The sequence below is a fragment of the Malus sylvestris genome, chromosome 1, assembly GCF_916048215.2.
Source record: "Malus sylvestris chromosome 1, drMalSylv7.2, whole genome shotgun sequence".
NCBI classification, from domain to species: domain Eukaryota; kingdom Viridiplantae; phylum Streptophyta; class Magnoliopsida; order Rosales; family Rosaceae; genus Malus; species Malus sylvestris.
In genome coordinates, this window is record NC_062260.1 from 29,336,054 (window position 1) to 29,353,080 (window position 17,027).

At 38.9% G+C, this 17,027-nt stretch overlaps 1 protein-coding gene and 1 pseudogene across 1 annotated transcript; both read left to right on the plus strand.

Annotated features, from left to right (window-relative positions):
• The first annotated feature begins 5,251 nt into the window (after positions 1 to 5,251).
• On the plus strand, positions 5,252 to 7,732 carry LOC126625162 (uncharacterized). Its single transcript, XM_050294247.1, has 3 exons — positions 5,252 to 6,259; positions 7,097 to 7,197; positions 7,292 to 7,732. The coding sequence occupies exons 1-3, from the start codon at positions 5,399 to 5,401 to the stop codon at positions 7,434 to 7,436; spliced, it is 1,107 nt and encodes a 368-aa protein (XP_050150204.1). The 5' UTR covers positions 5,252 to 5,398; the 3' UTR covers positions 7,437 to 7,732.
• LOC126615482 (uncharacterized) lies at positions 7,608 to 10,489 on the plus strand (annotated as a pseudogene).
• The last annotated feature ends 6,538 nt before the right edge of the window (positions 10,490 to 17,027 follow it).

Genomic DNA, 17,027 nt, shown 5'->3' on the forward strand with positions numbered 1-17,027 from the left:
GATATGAAATGCTAATAATCTATAACACGTTTATATGCTTATTGACATTGGATGGTTGAACATGCCACATCAAGGCAATAAGGTACATTTGTTTTGAGGTTTTTGAACATTAGTTTTTGCAAAAGATTAAAATTTAAAAATAAAAACATGATGCTAGATTATATATTCAATTTAATCATTTGAAATGTACTTTTATCAAAATTTATATTCAATTTTTGTTATTTAATGTGTATTTTTATTTAATCTCTCCACATTAAATTTTAATTTTATTAATATGCACATATTTAGTTCTTTAATTATAAATGAACATAAATGAGAAAATATTAAAAGAAATTTGTGATACAAAATATATAAATATATGATTGTACTGTGCCAAAATATATATTATTGACTTTTTTGTATCGAAATATATGTACCGACATGATTGTACCGAAATATATTATAATGAACCTAAATCTATGTACCGAAATGTATTATATTGAATTAATGTACCTAAATATCAATACCAAAATGTATGTACCAAAATGTACATACCGAAATATATGTACCACAATGTACGTACCGAAATATAAGTACCAAAATGTACGTACCAAAATATACGTACCGAAATGTACGTACCAAAATATACATACCGAAACGTATGTACCGATATGTACATACCAAAATATACGTACCGAAATGTATTATATTGAATTAATGTATCGAAATGTATGCAACAAAATATACGTACCAAAATGTACATACCGAAATGTAGTATATTGAATTAATGTATCTAAAAGTCAATACTCAAATGAGAGGTATTAGGTTCGAATCTCGTGGATGACGAATTCGATACCAAATTAAGTTGTCCATTGTGTGGATTAGCCGAACCCCCTAGCCTTAGTGTAAAATATATCATTGTACTAAAAAAAAAAAACTCAAATGTATTTACCAAAATGTATGTACTGAAATGCATGTATATGTTTGTATCGATGAATTAATGTACCTATATGTTTATATCGATGGATATACAGAAATATTCAAATATATTAATGTACCTAAATGAACAACGTACAAAATTGTTATCGGACTATATATTATAAAAAAAATTAGTTGCCTAAATGTAGACATTAAAATATAAATATAACTAATAAATGAGATGGTTAAACTTAAATGTACTAGAGACTAAAATTGGATTTTAATCTTACGCAAGGTTATAGTCTAAAACTCATATTTTTTAAGGATTAAAATGAAGTTTTCTATTTTTTAAAAATGTCCCATCTATATATATAATATAGGAAAAATTAGTATCCGGTCCCTAGTTTTTATTGTTCATTGATTAAGACCTTATTAGTTCTCAAATTTTGATTCAAGTCCCTAGCATTAATGTGATAATGAATTTACTTGTTTATTATATAATTTTTTAATATAAAAATTAGTAATTAATTTAGGGTTTAATACTCACACCTCTATTAAACTTCTAATTAATTTTCAATTCAAACATTTCCAAAATAATAAAAAATTAAATTAAATTAAGTTTGTACCTATTAGTTTTTTTTTATATATAAAAAGATTCTCAATTTTTTAATCTTAAATGTACCCATTTATATAATTTTTCAATTTTTTTAATCTTAAATGTACCCATTCTCAAATATATCAATTTGTTATATGTAAAATGTACCCTTTTTTTAATATAAAATCCATTCAAATTTTTTAATTCATGTTTAAACTTATATGGGTACATTCTTTTTCGTTGATTTGAGAATGTATCCATGTTTTGGTACAATAACTTTTTTTGTTAATTTTGGTTAATGTACCCATACATATATGTATATATATATATAAACACACACAATATAATAGAGAGTATAATTTATATTTTATTATTTTTAATCCCATAAATTATGGGTTTTATTTAAAATCTCATTAATATAAACAATTACAAATTTCAATTTTTAATTTTTAATTAAAAAAATATAGTAACTTACATTATTACATTAATGTCAAGGACCTCAATCAAAAACTAAAAACTAACAAGGTTTCAATCAAAGAATATTGATAGTTAGGGACCGCATCCAAAGTGTCCCATAATATATATACACGAAAAATCTACTATGCTTCTGTTGGCATATATACTGAAATTTATAACATTGGATCCTCAACCAAGGATTCTAGGAATAAAAACCTCAGTATATAATATACTCGGAGCATACTGAAAAATGTCGTATACACAAAAGCACTTGATAATCTTAAAATTCAGGCAGGACCAGGTGACCAAGAAGTGATATGGGTGTCTCTGGAGTATATCCCTCTCTGTCTAACCATATATCTTCAGTTATATGCTAGAATCTGCCCCCATTAGGACCTAACTCCGTGTCCTTTACAACTAAAACAGCAGTAAGATGTGGCAGATCACATCGTTGATGATACCATCGAATATGGGCCGGATGCAGGTGGGGTTGGATAGGTCGGATGTTATGGTTAGCATAATATGACCACAACTGAATATCAGTATAGTCTTCAGGATCTTTACACAGAGACGTGTACAACGTGTGAAGACCTCTCCATGCAATAACCACAATCAAACCCTATGATTTTAGTCATCATAGGTTGGACTGACTTCTCGAAACTCCAAAACTGCCCATTGTTGATCATCGTACAAAACCAAAGACATTAAATTAGTTAATGTCAAGAACAACTTCACTTCCGTCTCATATATCATTCTCTGGGTGAAATCATCCATTGTCCAATCCCTGACATCTCACAATCTATCAATACGACCTTGAGAATATAACCAGCCCCATCCGTTTGAAAGGTCCATTGTTGTTTGGGTTCTGTTTTATTGCACGTCGAAACTTACAAATAGGGTAGACCAGTTAGATTATTCGTTTTGTAGTATTTAAAAGTTTTGTTTTGAAATTTATTTTACAAACGAATTGTAATAGGCTGAGAAGATCGCCGCCTTGTGAAATCTGCTAATGTGTCGGTGGAATCACACTGGCCTAGCCTCTTTGCCAAGCTCGCAGAAAAGAGAAACCTTGAGGACCTTTTCTTGAATGCTTGCGTTACCGTTTGTTCAACTCCAGTAGCTGTGACTGCTTCGATCGGCTGGTGCACAGTGATTTAGAACAAATGAAAAAATGAACTGAAGAGGAAATGGACCATTATAAAACAAAAAGAAGCAGTGAGAATTTGCAGATTTGGCGTTTGAATTTCGATTTGGATCGGTGACACCTTTTCGGAAAGGGAATGAAGACACAAGTCAAACAAACTGCCTCGTTGGTCATCCATAATCGTTTCAGCCTCCAAAACAGTGTTTAAAGTTTTGTAATAAAAATCAAACCTTTATATTTCCATCCGATTAATGTTTAATTAATGTTGTTTTAATTCCTAGATTTCTTCGAGTTGTTCTTAGCAGTTGTAATCTTTATTTAAGTCATATGGATGTATCAATTGTATTCATCCAATCATCAATCAGTTCAACCCCTTGCAATTTCTCTCAATTTTCTAGTAGATTCCAGACTTGTTCTTCAAGAGATGACGTTGGTAAACCTATTTGATTACTTTGTGCCGCGTCATGCAGGTGGTGCTACCAGCGCCGCTGCTCCTGCAGTCGAGGAGAAGAAGGAGAGAATACCATCTCTGTTTATTGTTAATTATAGACACTTGAGAGTTTTGATGATTGAGGACTTTCGAATTCAAGTTTTGATGATACTGTGATGCTTTGGCATTTGCTTTCCTCGGTAGACTTATAGGCCGATAGCGTTGTAGTTTGTATGTTATGTTCTATGAGTCTCCAAACTTCGACTTGCCTTGACAGTAAAGGATGATACTTGTTATCTAAATTTTCCGTTTCTGTATTTGGAGGAAGGACTAAGGGAAGAGAGCGATGATGACATGGGATTCAGCTTGTTCGACTAGAGGTTTTCATATCCGTTGTGTTCTTTTTTCTCTTTAGGCAATTGATGAACAATTCTATTCCAAATTTTGTTTGAAACTGATAAAAATTTCAAAATGTTGTACGTTGATGTTGCTCTCACTTACCTATCAAAAGATTTTAGCTTGGCAATTAGCTAGAAGATGTAATTGTGTTGTTCACGTGTTAGCTTTCTGATTTCATTACCTTTGCGGTTTTATTTGCTTGATGGCGATTTTTCTTACGACATTATATAATACACACGTATCTTTCTCTAGAAAATTAAGTATACTTGCAAGGTACTACAACAACAACAACAAAGCCTTTTCCCACTAAGTGGGGTCGGCTATTGCAAGGTACTAGTATTACAAAAATATCAGGCAGGCGGAGGATTCCAACATAACGTTTAGCTAGCTACATCAACTTGCACTAATTCAGAATGTTGACAAACATTTGAGTCCAGAAATTTTGTCAAGTTAAAAAAAAATTACCAACACTGCATCCTTGTTAAAACTTGTCAATCTATCGAAAAATCGAATGTACGATGTTCCTCCCGTAGAAGTACGTTCCAAAGCTGCCATTAATAATGCACATATAAGACCATATTATATTCATAGAATCGACCTTGTACGATCTCCCTTTTACATTCTTTTACGGTGATACTCGATAGCAAATAGAACAAAATTATGCAAATACGAAAATTAAGGATGGGGAAGCCATCTTTGATTTTGGCCCTGCATTCTTAGTTGTGTGAGATACATGGTTGATATCAACTAATTATGCATATTGCAGTTATATTCCCTTAATTGATGGGGTCTTCATAACCTTTATGAATTGAGTATATGATTTAGATGCATAGTGTTGCGATGGGAACATGAAGACTGCATTTGGGAGTGTGCATTAAGTGTATTTGATGCATCAACATTTTTTTTACTTAATCCAAAGGTTTGATCTTTTTGTATTCTCATGTAGGGTTGAGTTAGGAGAATTTCTTAAGTACGGATGATCAAAGCACTTAATTGTCTGATTGTATACACAAAGCGCGTCATCCGTTCACTGATTTGGTCTTGCCTATTCTTCAGTTTGAACTGATGATCTCTCGCGTTTAAAGATATAATTTTTTTTTTAACTATTTCTTCAATATATTCATTTTTCATCTCTCTTATCAAGTAATTTGGAGTTTAAAATGACATTAGACAATAGTATATGCAATTAATTACCATGTCTTCAACAAATCCAACGAAGTGAGACCAAATCAAGTGACGATCCTACTTGAAATTGAAACCCTTGGCCTATGAAATAGTACTTACAAAGCCCCACGTGTTTCATGTATGATAGTAAAAGTAAAAGCAACTTCACCTGCCGCCACGGTCGTTTCAAGTTTCAAGCTTTCAGAATTCGAACCCAGAAAACCTTATTTCTCTCCATATCCGGCTGCAACTCCCGACAGTCAAAGCCCGTCGAGCTCCACCCACCTGGCCTTTCAGATCCGTCCCCACAGCAATGCTCTGTTCCGTGCCAGCGACCAAGTCCGGGTCGAACTGGCTGAACCGGCTCCGGTCCAACAAGGGCTTCCCCACCTGCGAGAGTTCCGACCTCGACCACTTCCTTACCCGAAACCTAAGCTCTTCCTCGGAATTCCCGAATCCCAATTTTGTCTCACCATCCACAGATTCGACTCGCCCGGATTCGGACCGAGTCGATAATCGCTACGAAACATCGTTCCCCAACCGAGACGAGCAGAGAGGGGCAATCATCGGGATGATGAGCAATGTTCTGTCGGAGCTATTTTTCATGGGCGGCGCCGACGAAAGCTCTAAAATTTCTGGGAAAAAGATTCCTAGAAAGCAAGCAAACCCCAGAGTCTGTGTCGCTTCCTCGACCAACTCCAATGGCGACGCCACTGCAAATGCAGCGGAAGAGAAGAGCTCCGGCTGCGAGCGGAATGTCGAAAATGCCGTCGACAAGTCGGCGTCCGATAACAGCAGCTTGGTGGGGAAGAAGAAGAAGAAGAAGAAGAATGAAGTAGGAGGGAATGTGGGTGGTGGGGAATGTGAGGGGGAGGAGGAGGAGGAGGAGGAAGATAAGGGGGAGATGAAAGGGTATTCGAGAAGCGAAGTGACGGTGATCGATACGAGCTGCGGGGTTTGGAAGACGGATAAGTTGGTGTTTAGGAGGAAGAATGTGTGGAAAGTTAGGGAGAAGAAGGTCAAGGGGAGGAGCTCAGGGAGACATAAGAGGAAGGTGGTTGATGAGGAACATGTTGGTGATGACATTGACAAAAAGAAAGCTAAGGTTTCAGTTTCGGCTTTGGATGTTGAAGCTGGTGGGGATGAATGTATAGCTCTCAACTCCATTCATGAAGTAAGATACTAAGATTCTGGCTTGATTAATTTGTTAATTTTGTGATGGTTCCTAATTCCTATCTATAGCTTGTGATTGCATGTGTTTTTCTGTTTCGATTTAATGATTTAGTATCGTCATTGCTTTCTCTTCATCTGTAAATGCTTATACTGTGATTACATTCATAGAGTTGTATATATCTTCTAGTTAATCTTTCAGTCATGGTTGTTTCATATTCGTGGTTTAGGCATTTTTCTAGTAATTTGGTAAACTGAAATCGATAAGTTTAACATTGAATTGTGCCCGATTACTTCTCCGGCTTTTGTATTCTTTTGGTTACATTTAGAGCACTCCTTCCTTTTACCATTTGTGTTATTAGGAGTTCTAATCAGTTAATCTCATTGCGCTTTGTTATTATATTAATGACAATTATCAGTATGGAAGGTGAAAGGATAGCACTCTAACTGATGCATCTGTAACGGTGAATAATTTGTATATCTGCTTTAAGGCCATGTAAAGTAGAATGCTGCAAGTTCTTCGGAGAGCATGCATGGTCTCTGAATCTTTCTGTTTTCGCACCCTTTAAATGCTTTGGATGTAGCCGGCTCCACCTAAAGGTTTTCGATTCAACTGTTATGATGAATAATTGATTAGATTTTATGTTCCAATTCTGAATTTAGTATGCAGTTGTTGCTTAACATAAATAAGTACGAATCACGGCAGGACAGAAACTAATCTGTGTTTTTTTCTGATATGTTGCATACAATTTGATGCCATAATCGTAGATTCGTAGAGTTTCTGTTCATGTTATTATGAAACTAAGAAATGTAAGCTTGTTGCCCTTGCTTCATTGTTCAGGGACAGAAGCCGCAAAATGACATGCTAGATAATCTTAATGACAGAGGGGAAGAATTCGGCAAATACCTGCCGGATAATAAAACCAAAGATAGAAGAAAAGGGCAAGTGCACTTGAAACTACAATCTGATTTAACCATTCTGTGTTGCTGCCTGTATGCACCTACGTATTTATTCTTCTCGTTGAATGTCATGCAGGTTTCCTTTCAACCGAACAATGAGAACTTTGGAAAAGCGTGGCTCCTCTGTTATATGTATTAAAGGCATTCCTACAGATAGTAAAAAAGGAGGAAAGCTTCATAGGAAGTGTCTCAAGGACAGCCAAAAACAATACAAAGCTTGATTGACCAGAGACCGGAAAAAGAGTTTTGCACCAGAAAGAGCTAACTATCGGCAATGCAACAACGTAATATGATGGTACCAGCGGTCTTTCTTTAAGTGCAAAGATTCAGTTGAACATGTCATCTCCCTCTAGAAAGAGTGGTGGAGGTTCGGTCACGCACAGGGCTTCGAGATGGCGGTGCCGATGATCACGGTGCCTGAAACAAATATCATAGTAGAAGCTATTTTCCCCAGAAGGAGTTTATAGTTTTAAAAGTTTTGCAAACCTACTGATACGAAATGGGAAATGATTAAACACGCCTCTTTTCTCCTTCTACGCAGCTCAAGGCCTATATTTTTTTTTGCTCACAATTCTTCTTTAATTTAATCAATCAATTTAGATAATCATTGGGCCTATAATGTCATTGGTTTCTGGCTGTATTGAAATCCTATTGGGTTCAAAAGCCGCAAACGACTGTAAACAAAAGCTCAGTCTATCTAAACGTTGAGAAGAAATGATTTTTTTGTAAGGAAAATTGATGAAAATAACTTAAAAATTTTGAATTTTAACGAAAACGATAAAATAAAAAGTAAAATGAATAATATCTTGATTGATTTTTTAATATAAAAATATAATTTTTCATTAAAATAAATATGGGTTAAAGGTTTTTTTTTTTTTTAATCAGGAAAATGGCCGCTGTGTACGCTTTGTTCGCTCATCCTTTTCCCGCTTCTTCTTCCTCCTCGGATTCTCTCTTTTCATTTTAACTAGCTCCTCCTCCTCCTCCGGCTACCGCTCATTTCTCACCGCTTTCACTTCCAACCTTCCGTGCCCTTCAATGCTGTCGCCGAAGTACGTAAGCAACTCTACAAGATTCTAATCGTTATAACTTGTGCCAGGGAGGAAGAAAGCCAAGTGCTTTTTAACAAGAATCCAGCTTTGGCTCGATACCTTTGGGTTCACTGCGTTCTCGGATTCATTCCTTCCGTTCTTTTTGAATCGACGGCCTCGTGCTTTCTCAGTTGATTATAAAATCCCCAAGTTTGTTAACTGCTGAGGAAATTGGTCCGTTTCTGCAACTTGTGCTCGACGATTTGGAAGGGAAGATTGAGCCGTCGCAGCTTCGGGACAGTGGAAGCAAGATTCTTGGTGGGTTTTGGATCAGAAAGTCAGATGCTTCCTCACCGCGGCGTTCCCTTTTGACAAGATATTCGATGTTCTCAACAAGGTTAATCTGTACAAGGCATTGTCTCAAGTCAGTTGAAGAAATCGAGAGAACAATCGCATTCTTCCACCGCTTTGGCGGCATTGATTTGATAGTTAGGCGTCGTTCTCTTTAAAACATTACGCGGCTCTAAGAATTCCCTATATCTAGACCCTCCCTTGCACAAAGAAAGATCTGAAAACAATCGCCCTCTTGACTACTTATGTAAGATTCTGTCCAGAGAGTGATCCTTATATGTATATTCTCATCCTTCCTTAGCACGAGATTTTTTGGAAGCTCACTGATTTCGGGTTCCGTAGAAACTTCGAAGTTAAGCGAGTTTGCGTGAGAGTATTCCCAGGATGGATGACTATTGGAAAGTTCTCGTGTGAGTTCCCAGAAACAAAATCATGAGGACGTGGTCGGGGCCTAAAATGGACAATATCGTACTACGGTTGAGTCGAGTCAGAGATGTGATAGGGGCCGGGCTGAGATGTGACAACTTAGAAAACTCAAGCCTTTGTAGCTAGCCCAATAACAAATGTGTATTCAATTGAGATTGTGATGATTTTATTAAATTTATAAATTTATGAATTTTGATAGAATTTATTTAATTAATTTCTAGAGATTCTGTATAAAATTTTGAGTGAAATCCTTTGAATTTTCAAGAAATATATGAGATTTTAGAATGCTTAAAATACATTATGAAATATCTCTTATTTCCTCGAATTCCCTAACTTTTTATAATCCTTTAAAATTAATTTTTAATTGAATACACATGAAATATTATAAACTCTTATTAAAAATTCTGATTGAATACACCTAGACTTTCAGAAATTCACTTAAAAATTCTGTTGGAATACTCCTGAATTTGTAAAAAAAAAAAAATTAAAATATCTCAACATCTCAATTGAATATCCTGCTATAAGATTACAATTTTAATAGGATAATATATGGTCTAAGAGATATAGTACTAAAAAATTTACACCATCACATTCCTAATATAATAGTACTTCATATATGCATATATATATATATATATATTATTAGTGTAACCCTAACGATCGATCAATAAGATTTGAAGTATTCAGCCATTCGTTTTCTACTACTATGGTGGATGATGGTGGAGAATTGTCGATCTTCTTCTCCAACTATGAAGATATAATCGTCGAGATACTTTCATGGCTACCGGTTATATCTCTCCTCCGATTCTGTTGTGTATGCAAGTTATGGCGTGCCCTTAATCTCCACTTCCGATTTCATCGCCAAGCACCGAGGACGTACAAACCACAACGATAACAATAAGAATATCTTGATCATCTTTGAACGTCCCCATCACTTTCGTGATCCCCCATCTCGATTTCCCCAAATCGTTGACTACCTATCACTGAAGAAGAAGTACGTTGTCTCCAGCGTCTCCGCCTCCGCGTCTGCAGCAGCAATACGTAGAGACCTTGAAGATGAATTTCCAGATGATACTAGTCTCAACGATTCATCCGTTGTGGGTTCTTTCAATGGCCTCATCTGCCTACTACTTGAACCCCCACGTGATGACTGGTCTCACTCAGCATGAAAACAGAAGACTTCTCTTGTGAACCCTAGTACCAGAACAGCCCGTAAGCTACCAGACATCGATTGTTTTCCTTGGAGCCAAGTTTTTATGGATTCGGCTATGATTCCACCACTCAAGACTACAAGGTCCTTTTGGGCGGTTTTAATTCTCCCGAAGAAAGAATATTGGTTGCAATCTTTGCACTCAAAACGGGCTCATGGAAGCTTACATATACATGCGAGGGTGCTTCTTAAATGGAGCTCTACATTGGACAGATATGAACTCTACAAATACTGGAACAACAATCAGGTCCTTTGATTTCGCACAAGAGAAATTTCGTTTCTTTTCCCTTATTAAGCATAAAGGATGTTCCATGGGGACGGGAGTGGGAACTACTGGAGATCGTCTCTTCTTTCACACTTCCTGCATTGATCATTTAAATCATCCTGCCGGCTTTACCATATGGGTGATGATGGAATATGGGGTCGATCAATCTTGGACTATTTTGGCGAAAATTCGTCTGGAGATTTTCCCTCCATATGTGATCCGGTTGAAGCCTATATCCATTATGGAAGAAGATGATGAAGTTTTGATGGAATCGAGTAAAGGTGACTTGATATTATATATACCGGAACAAGACATTTGCAGGATTGTACTCAACACTCCTGCTAGGAACGCACAAGTGGTTTTGTACGTGGAAACTTTGGTTTTACCGGTGATTGGCAGCGGTTAGCTCATGCATTTGATTTGAAGCATACCAACTGGTATTATGAGCCTTTCCTTTGCTTTGCTCTTTCTATTAATGTAACAATATAACGTAATTGTCATACATATTAAGATACTGGCTATTATCTATTGCTATTTACTCCTTTCATGATCATGTACATTTGTGTGCGGTGTGTATACTTAGCCCGATCGATGCAAATCCAAGCTGCATTTTTGCATACATAAGAGAATGAGATCTGTTAGTGTAGGGAAAAACAAAGATTGACAACATCAATGAATTTGTACTGAAACTTGCAGCATGTTTACCTTCATCAGATTGTTTACATATAGTTCTGGAAGAGAATGAATGAGTCTGAAAATTTATACATTAACTGCACTCCTGTGGAAGTTTCTGTAGTACAAGTGGTTAGATCCAACAAGACACGAAACCTTCAAAATTAATCCCGACCGACTGGTGCTGTTACTCTAGAAGTATACAAGCATTTCCATCTTTACGACGTACAATAAGCATTTTGGTATGAAGGTTAGAAGGGTTTCTCATATGCTCAGAAGGGGTTCTCAAATGCTTGCTTGTGGAAGCTTGATATCTCTGAAGCACATGATGACAATAATAAGTGGAGCCACATGTAACAACAACTTACCTGCAATCTGAATGTACATTCTCGTTTTCCACTCTTCACGAGTGAGAAAGGAACAAGATAATTAGTCTTCGTGACATACAAGTTTTTATCCACCTACAAGAGTGGGTCGTCAAAAACACAAATAGATTTTCTTCTAATGAGGAAAGGGGATCGTATAACTTGTAAGGATTGCAAAGTTATACCAGGAGAGAGCGTGGCTAATCAACATCGCTTGTTGGTGATGGATGTACATATCAAAAGAGTAAGACAAAAGAACAAGACTTGGAAGTGCCCAAGAACTAGATGGTGGAATCTAAAAGAAGAAAAACAAGCCATTTTCAAAGAGAAGGTAATCACCCAATGTGTGTGGGATAGAGAGGGGGAAGCTAGCCAAATGTGGGATTCCATGGCTAGTTGTATCCGAAAAGTAGCAAAAGAGGTATTAGGAGAGTCCAAGGGCTTTGCCCCACACCAAAAGGAATCTTGGTGGTGGAATGAGGAGGTACAAACAAAGGTGAAGGCTAAGAAGGAATGTTGTAAAGCCTTATACAAGGAGAGGACCGATGAAAATGGTGAAAGGTATAGAAAAGCGAAGCAAGAGGCGAAGAAAGCTGTCAGAGAAGCTAAGTTAGCGGCTTACGACGATATGTATAAACGACTAGATACCAAAGAAGGAGAGTTGGATATCTATAAACTAGCTAGAGCAAGGGAAAAGAAGACAAGGGACCTAAACCAAGTGAGGTGCATCAAGGATGAGGATGGAAAGGTTCTTGCTACAGAGAACGCGGTTAAAGACAGATGGAGAGGTTATTTTCATAATCTTTTCAATGAAGGACATGAAAGGAGTGCTTCTTTAGGGGAGTTGAGTAACTCAGAAGAGTGTAGAAACTACTCCTTTTATCGTCGAATCCGGAAGGAAGAAGTGGTTGTAGCTTTGAAGAAGATGAAGCATAGAAAAGCAATAGGCCCAGACGATATACCAATCGAAGTGTGGAAAGTTTTGGGAGAGACAGGTATAACATGGCTCACTGACCTTTTCAATAGGATTTTGAAAACGAAGAAGATGCCAAATGAGTGGCGAACGAGCACTTTGGTGCCTATCTACAAGAATAAGGGCGACGTACAAAATTGCATGAACTATAGGGGTATTAAGCTAATGAGTCATACAATGAAGCTCTGGGAGAGAGTCATTGAGCATAGATTGAGGCAAGAGACACGGGTTTCGGACAACCAATTCGGGTTCATGCCAGGGCGCTCAACCATGGAGGCAATCTATCTCTTACGAAGATTGATGGAAAGATATAGAGATGGGAAAAAGGATTTACACATGGTCTTTATAGATTTGGAAAAAGCGTATGATAGGGTCCCAAGAGACATTCTTTGGAGGATTTTAGAGAAGAAAAGAGTACGAGTAGCATATATCCAAGCTATAAAGGATATGTATGAAGGAGCAAAGACTGCCGTAAGAACTCATGAAGGACAAACCGAAAGCTTTCCCATAACTGTAGGATTACATCAAGGCTCATCCTTAAGTCCTTACCTTTTTACGTTGGTAATGGATGAGTTAACAGGACATATTCAAGATGATATTCCTTGGTGTATGCTTTTCGCAGACGATATAGTGTTGATAGATGAAACTCAGGAAGGGGTAAATGCAAAGCTTAACCTTTGGAGAGAAGCGTTGGAATCTAAAGGTCTTCGCCTAAGCCGATCAAAGACAGAATATATGGAGTGCAAGTTCAGTGCAAATGGAGGCCAAAACGAGTTAGGGGTGAGGATCGGAGATCAAGAAATACCAAAGAGCGACCGTTTTCGTTACCTACGATCTATCTTGCAAAAGAACGGAGAATTAGATGGAGATCTCAACCATAGAATACAAGCTGGATGGATGAAGTGGAAGAGTGCATCCGGCGTGTTGTGTGACCGCCGTATGCCACTGAAGCTCAAGGGAAAATTTTATAGGACGGCAATAAGGCCGGCGATGCTGTATGGCACAGAATGTTGGGCAGTGAAACATCAACACGTACACAAAATGGGTGTAGCGGAGATGAGGATGCTTCGTTGGATGTGTGGGCACACGAGAAAGGATAAGATTAGGAATGAGAATATCCGGGGTAAAGTAGGAGTAGCCGAAATTGAAGGAAAGATGAGAGAAAATCGGTTACGGTGGTTTGTACATGTGCAAAGAAGGCCTACTGACGCTCCGATTAGAAGATGCGACTATGGGACAGAGGTTCAGGGCCGAAGGGGTAGAGGAAGACCTAGGAAAACTTTGGAAGAGACTCTAAGAAAAGACTTAGAGTACTTGGATCTAACGAAGGACATGACACAGGATCGAGCACAATGGCGTTCTAAGATTCATATAGCCGATCCCACTCAGTGACTTGGATTTTCCAAGTCTCCAACCAAGAAGTTTTCCTCACTCGGGAACTTAAGGGAACACTACCCCAACCTACATGCTCCACTCAGAAAGCTTCAACATACAAGCTTCAACAAAAGAAAATTCAAAGAACTTAGCGAAGAAGGCTTTGGTGTATTTAACACAATACGTTGAAATGAAGGAAAGCTTATTTATTGATATCCCCGATAAGCTACAAATATGTACATATACATGAGTCAAAATAAACACACAAGAGGGAGCCTTCACAAAGGTTGCTTAGGAGAAGTCTCAGCAGTCGGTAGAGCCCCAGAAAGAGAAGGCACCGGAGGGGGATCATTTGGAGCCTCAGTACTGGACAGAACCCTAGAAGGAGGAGGCATCAGAGGTTGATCATTTGGAGCTTCATTACGCGGTACAGCCCCAGAAGACGAAGGCAATAAATGCCTTTGGAACAAACCCACAAATCTATGATGATCAAGTAAAACCTGACCATCAGTTTCCTTCATCTGGTCAAGCTTCCTCTTCATGTTTGTAGCATAGTCATGTGCGAGCCGGTGCAACTGTTTATTCTCATGCTTGAGCCCTCTAATCTCCTGTTTGAGACTCATCACTTCAGCCGCCAATGATTCAACTTGGCGGGTTCGAGCAAATAGGCGTTGGGCCATATTAGACACAGAACCTGCACACTGAACACTGAGAGCCAGCGAATCCTTAACAGCTAACTCATCAGACCGTTTGGAAAGTAGTCTGTTATCTTTGGGAGTGAGAAGGTTCCTGGCCACCACCGCAGCGGTCATATCATTCTTCATCACGGAATCCCCAACGGTAAGAGGACCAGTTGAGGAGACGAAGGATGGGCGCCATATGTTGTCTGGAGAAGGCGGGGCTGCCTCTTCAACAAGGTTCAAGTCAAAACGACGGTCGGAGGGGCCAGACATTTTCAAAGGTGTTGAAGAGAGAAGAGGTCGGACAAATCAAGATCTTAGAAGTGCAAGAATGAAGCTTCTACTGGTGGAGATTCAAGTGTGCTTTGGAACTTAATGCCAGCCTCTATAAAAATCTGCACTCGACGGAGCTTCAGAAATCAAAGAGGCGCCTGCTCAGAAATCGAAGAGGCGTTTGCTTTCTCAAAAGTTGGGCTGCTTAGAGATCACGAGGGTTGATCTCAGAAATCGAAGAGCCGTTTGCTTTCTCAAAAGTTGGGCTGCTCAAAGACCACGAAGGCTGATCTCAGAAATCGAAGAGGCGCTCGCTTTCTCAAAAGCTGGGCTCCCTAGAGACCACGAGGGCCGATCTCAGAAATCGAAGAGGCACCTACTTTTCCAGCCTTGTCAGCACCTGTCACACGCACACTCAGCTTTGCGGAAATTATGGGCATTCTGTCAAAGACTTCTGGGGAAGTAGAAAACACATGAATCTTACTGTTCAATCACCCACTTCCCACACGCAACAATAGCTCATGGGTACCACAGATAACTTTGCCAAAGTTCTCTGCCAAAGTTGAGCACGTGAAGCTTGCAGCTCCCACTACATCGCTCTGACCAAGAAGGGTAAAAGAATAGCAAAGAAACAGCACTAACAAAGTTTAGACCCATAAATTTTGAAGGTCTAGCTACCATATTATTACCCACAAGGGTAAAGGAACAGTACCACTGCTGGATAATTGGAAAGTCCATGTATGTCAACCTCTGTGCTTCGTGGCAAGGTAGACTAGCAAACATGCCCAACCTTTACTCACATTCGAGAAAACACTCCCAATAAGATTGCTTGCTCCAAAATCGAAGAGACACCGTCCTCCGAATCTAAAGAGCCAGACTCCCAACATGACTACTTTCTTAAAAATCGAAAAGAGGGTAAAGGAACAGTACCATTGCTGGATAATTGGAAAGTCCCTGTGTGTCAACCTCTGTGCTTCGTGGCAAGGTAGACTAGCAAACATGCCCAACCTTTACTCACATTCGAGAAAACACTCCCAACAAGATTGCTTGCTCCAAAATCGAAGAGGCACCGCCCTCCGAATCTCGAGAGCTACTCTCCCAACATGATTACTTTCTCAAAAATCGAAGAGACACTGCTCCTCGAATCTCGAGAGCCAGACCCCCAGCATGATTGCTTTCTCAAAAATCGGTGAGGCACCGTTCTCCGAATCAATCGAAGAGGCGCTCGCTTTCTCAAAAGCTGGGCTGCTCAGATACCACGAGGGCCGATCTCAGAAATCGAAGAGGCATCTACTTTTCTAGCCTTGTCAGCACCTGTCACACGCACACTCAGCTTTGCAGAAATTATGGGCATTCTGTCGAAGACTTCTGGTGAAGTAGAAAGCACATGAATCTTACTGTTCAATCACCCACTTCCCACACGCAACAATAACTCATGGGTACCACAGATCACTTTGCCAAAGTTCTCTGCCAAAGTTGAGCACGTGAAGCTTGCAGCTCCCACTACATCGCTCTGACCAAGAAAGGTAAAAGAATAGCAAAGAAACAGCACTAACAAAGTTTAGACACATAAATTTTGAAGGTCTAGCTACCATATTATTACCCACAAGGGTAAAGGAACAGTACCACTGCTGGATAATTGGAAAGTCCCTGTGTGTCAACCTCTGTGCTTCGTGGCAAGGTAGACTAGCAAACATGCCCAACCTTTACTCACATTCGAGAAAACAGTCCCAACAAGATTGCTTGCTCCAAAATCGAAGAGGCACCGTCCTCCGAATCTCGAGAGCCAGACTCCCAACATGACTACTTTCTCAAAATCGAAGAGAGGGTAAAGGAACAGTACCATTGCTGGATAATTGGAAAGTCCGTGTGTGTCAACCTTTGTGCTTCGTGGCAAGGTAGACTAGCAAACATGTCTAACCTTTACTCACATTCGAGACAACACTCCCAACAAGATTGCTTGCTCCAAAATCGAAGAGGCACCGCCTTCCGAATCTCGAGAGCCAGACTCCCAACATGATTACTTCCTCAAAAATCGAAGAGACACTGCTCTCCGAATCTCGAGAGTCAGACCCCCAGCATGATTGCTTTCTCAAAAATCGAAGAGGCATCGTTCTCCGAATCTCGAGAGCCAGATACCACAGACCACTTTTTCAAAGTGCTCTGACAGAGTTAAAACATGTGAAACTGGC

What these genes read in the sequence shown, in the direction of transcription:
- LOC126625162 (XM_050294247.1), top strand. Translation starts at nt 5,399, where the DNA reads ATGCTCTGTTCCGTGCCAGCGACCAAGTCCGGGTCGAACTGGCTGAAC. An exon ending in CTCTCAACTCCATTCATGAA is followed by an intron (nt 6,260 to 7,096) that starts GTAAGATACTAA and finishes TTCATTGTTCAG; the next exon opens with GGACAGAAGCCGCAAAATGA. An exon ending in ACCAAAGATAGAAGAAAAGG is followed by an intron (nt 7,198 to 7,291) that starts GCAAGTGCACTT and finishes AATGTCATGCAG; the next exon opens with GTTTCCTTTCAACCGAACAA.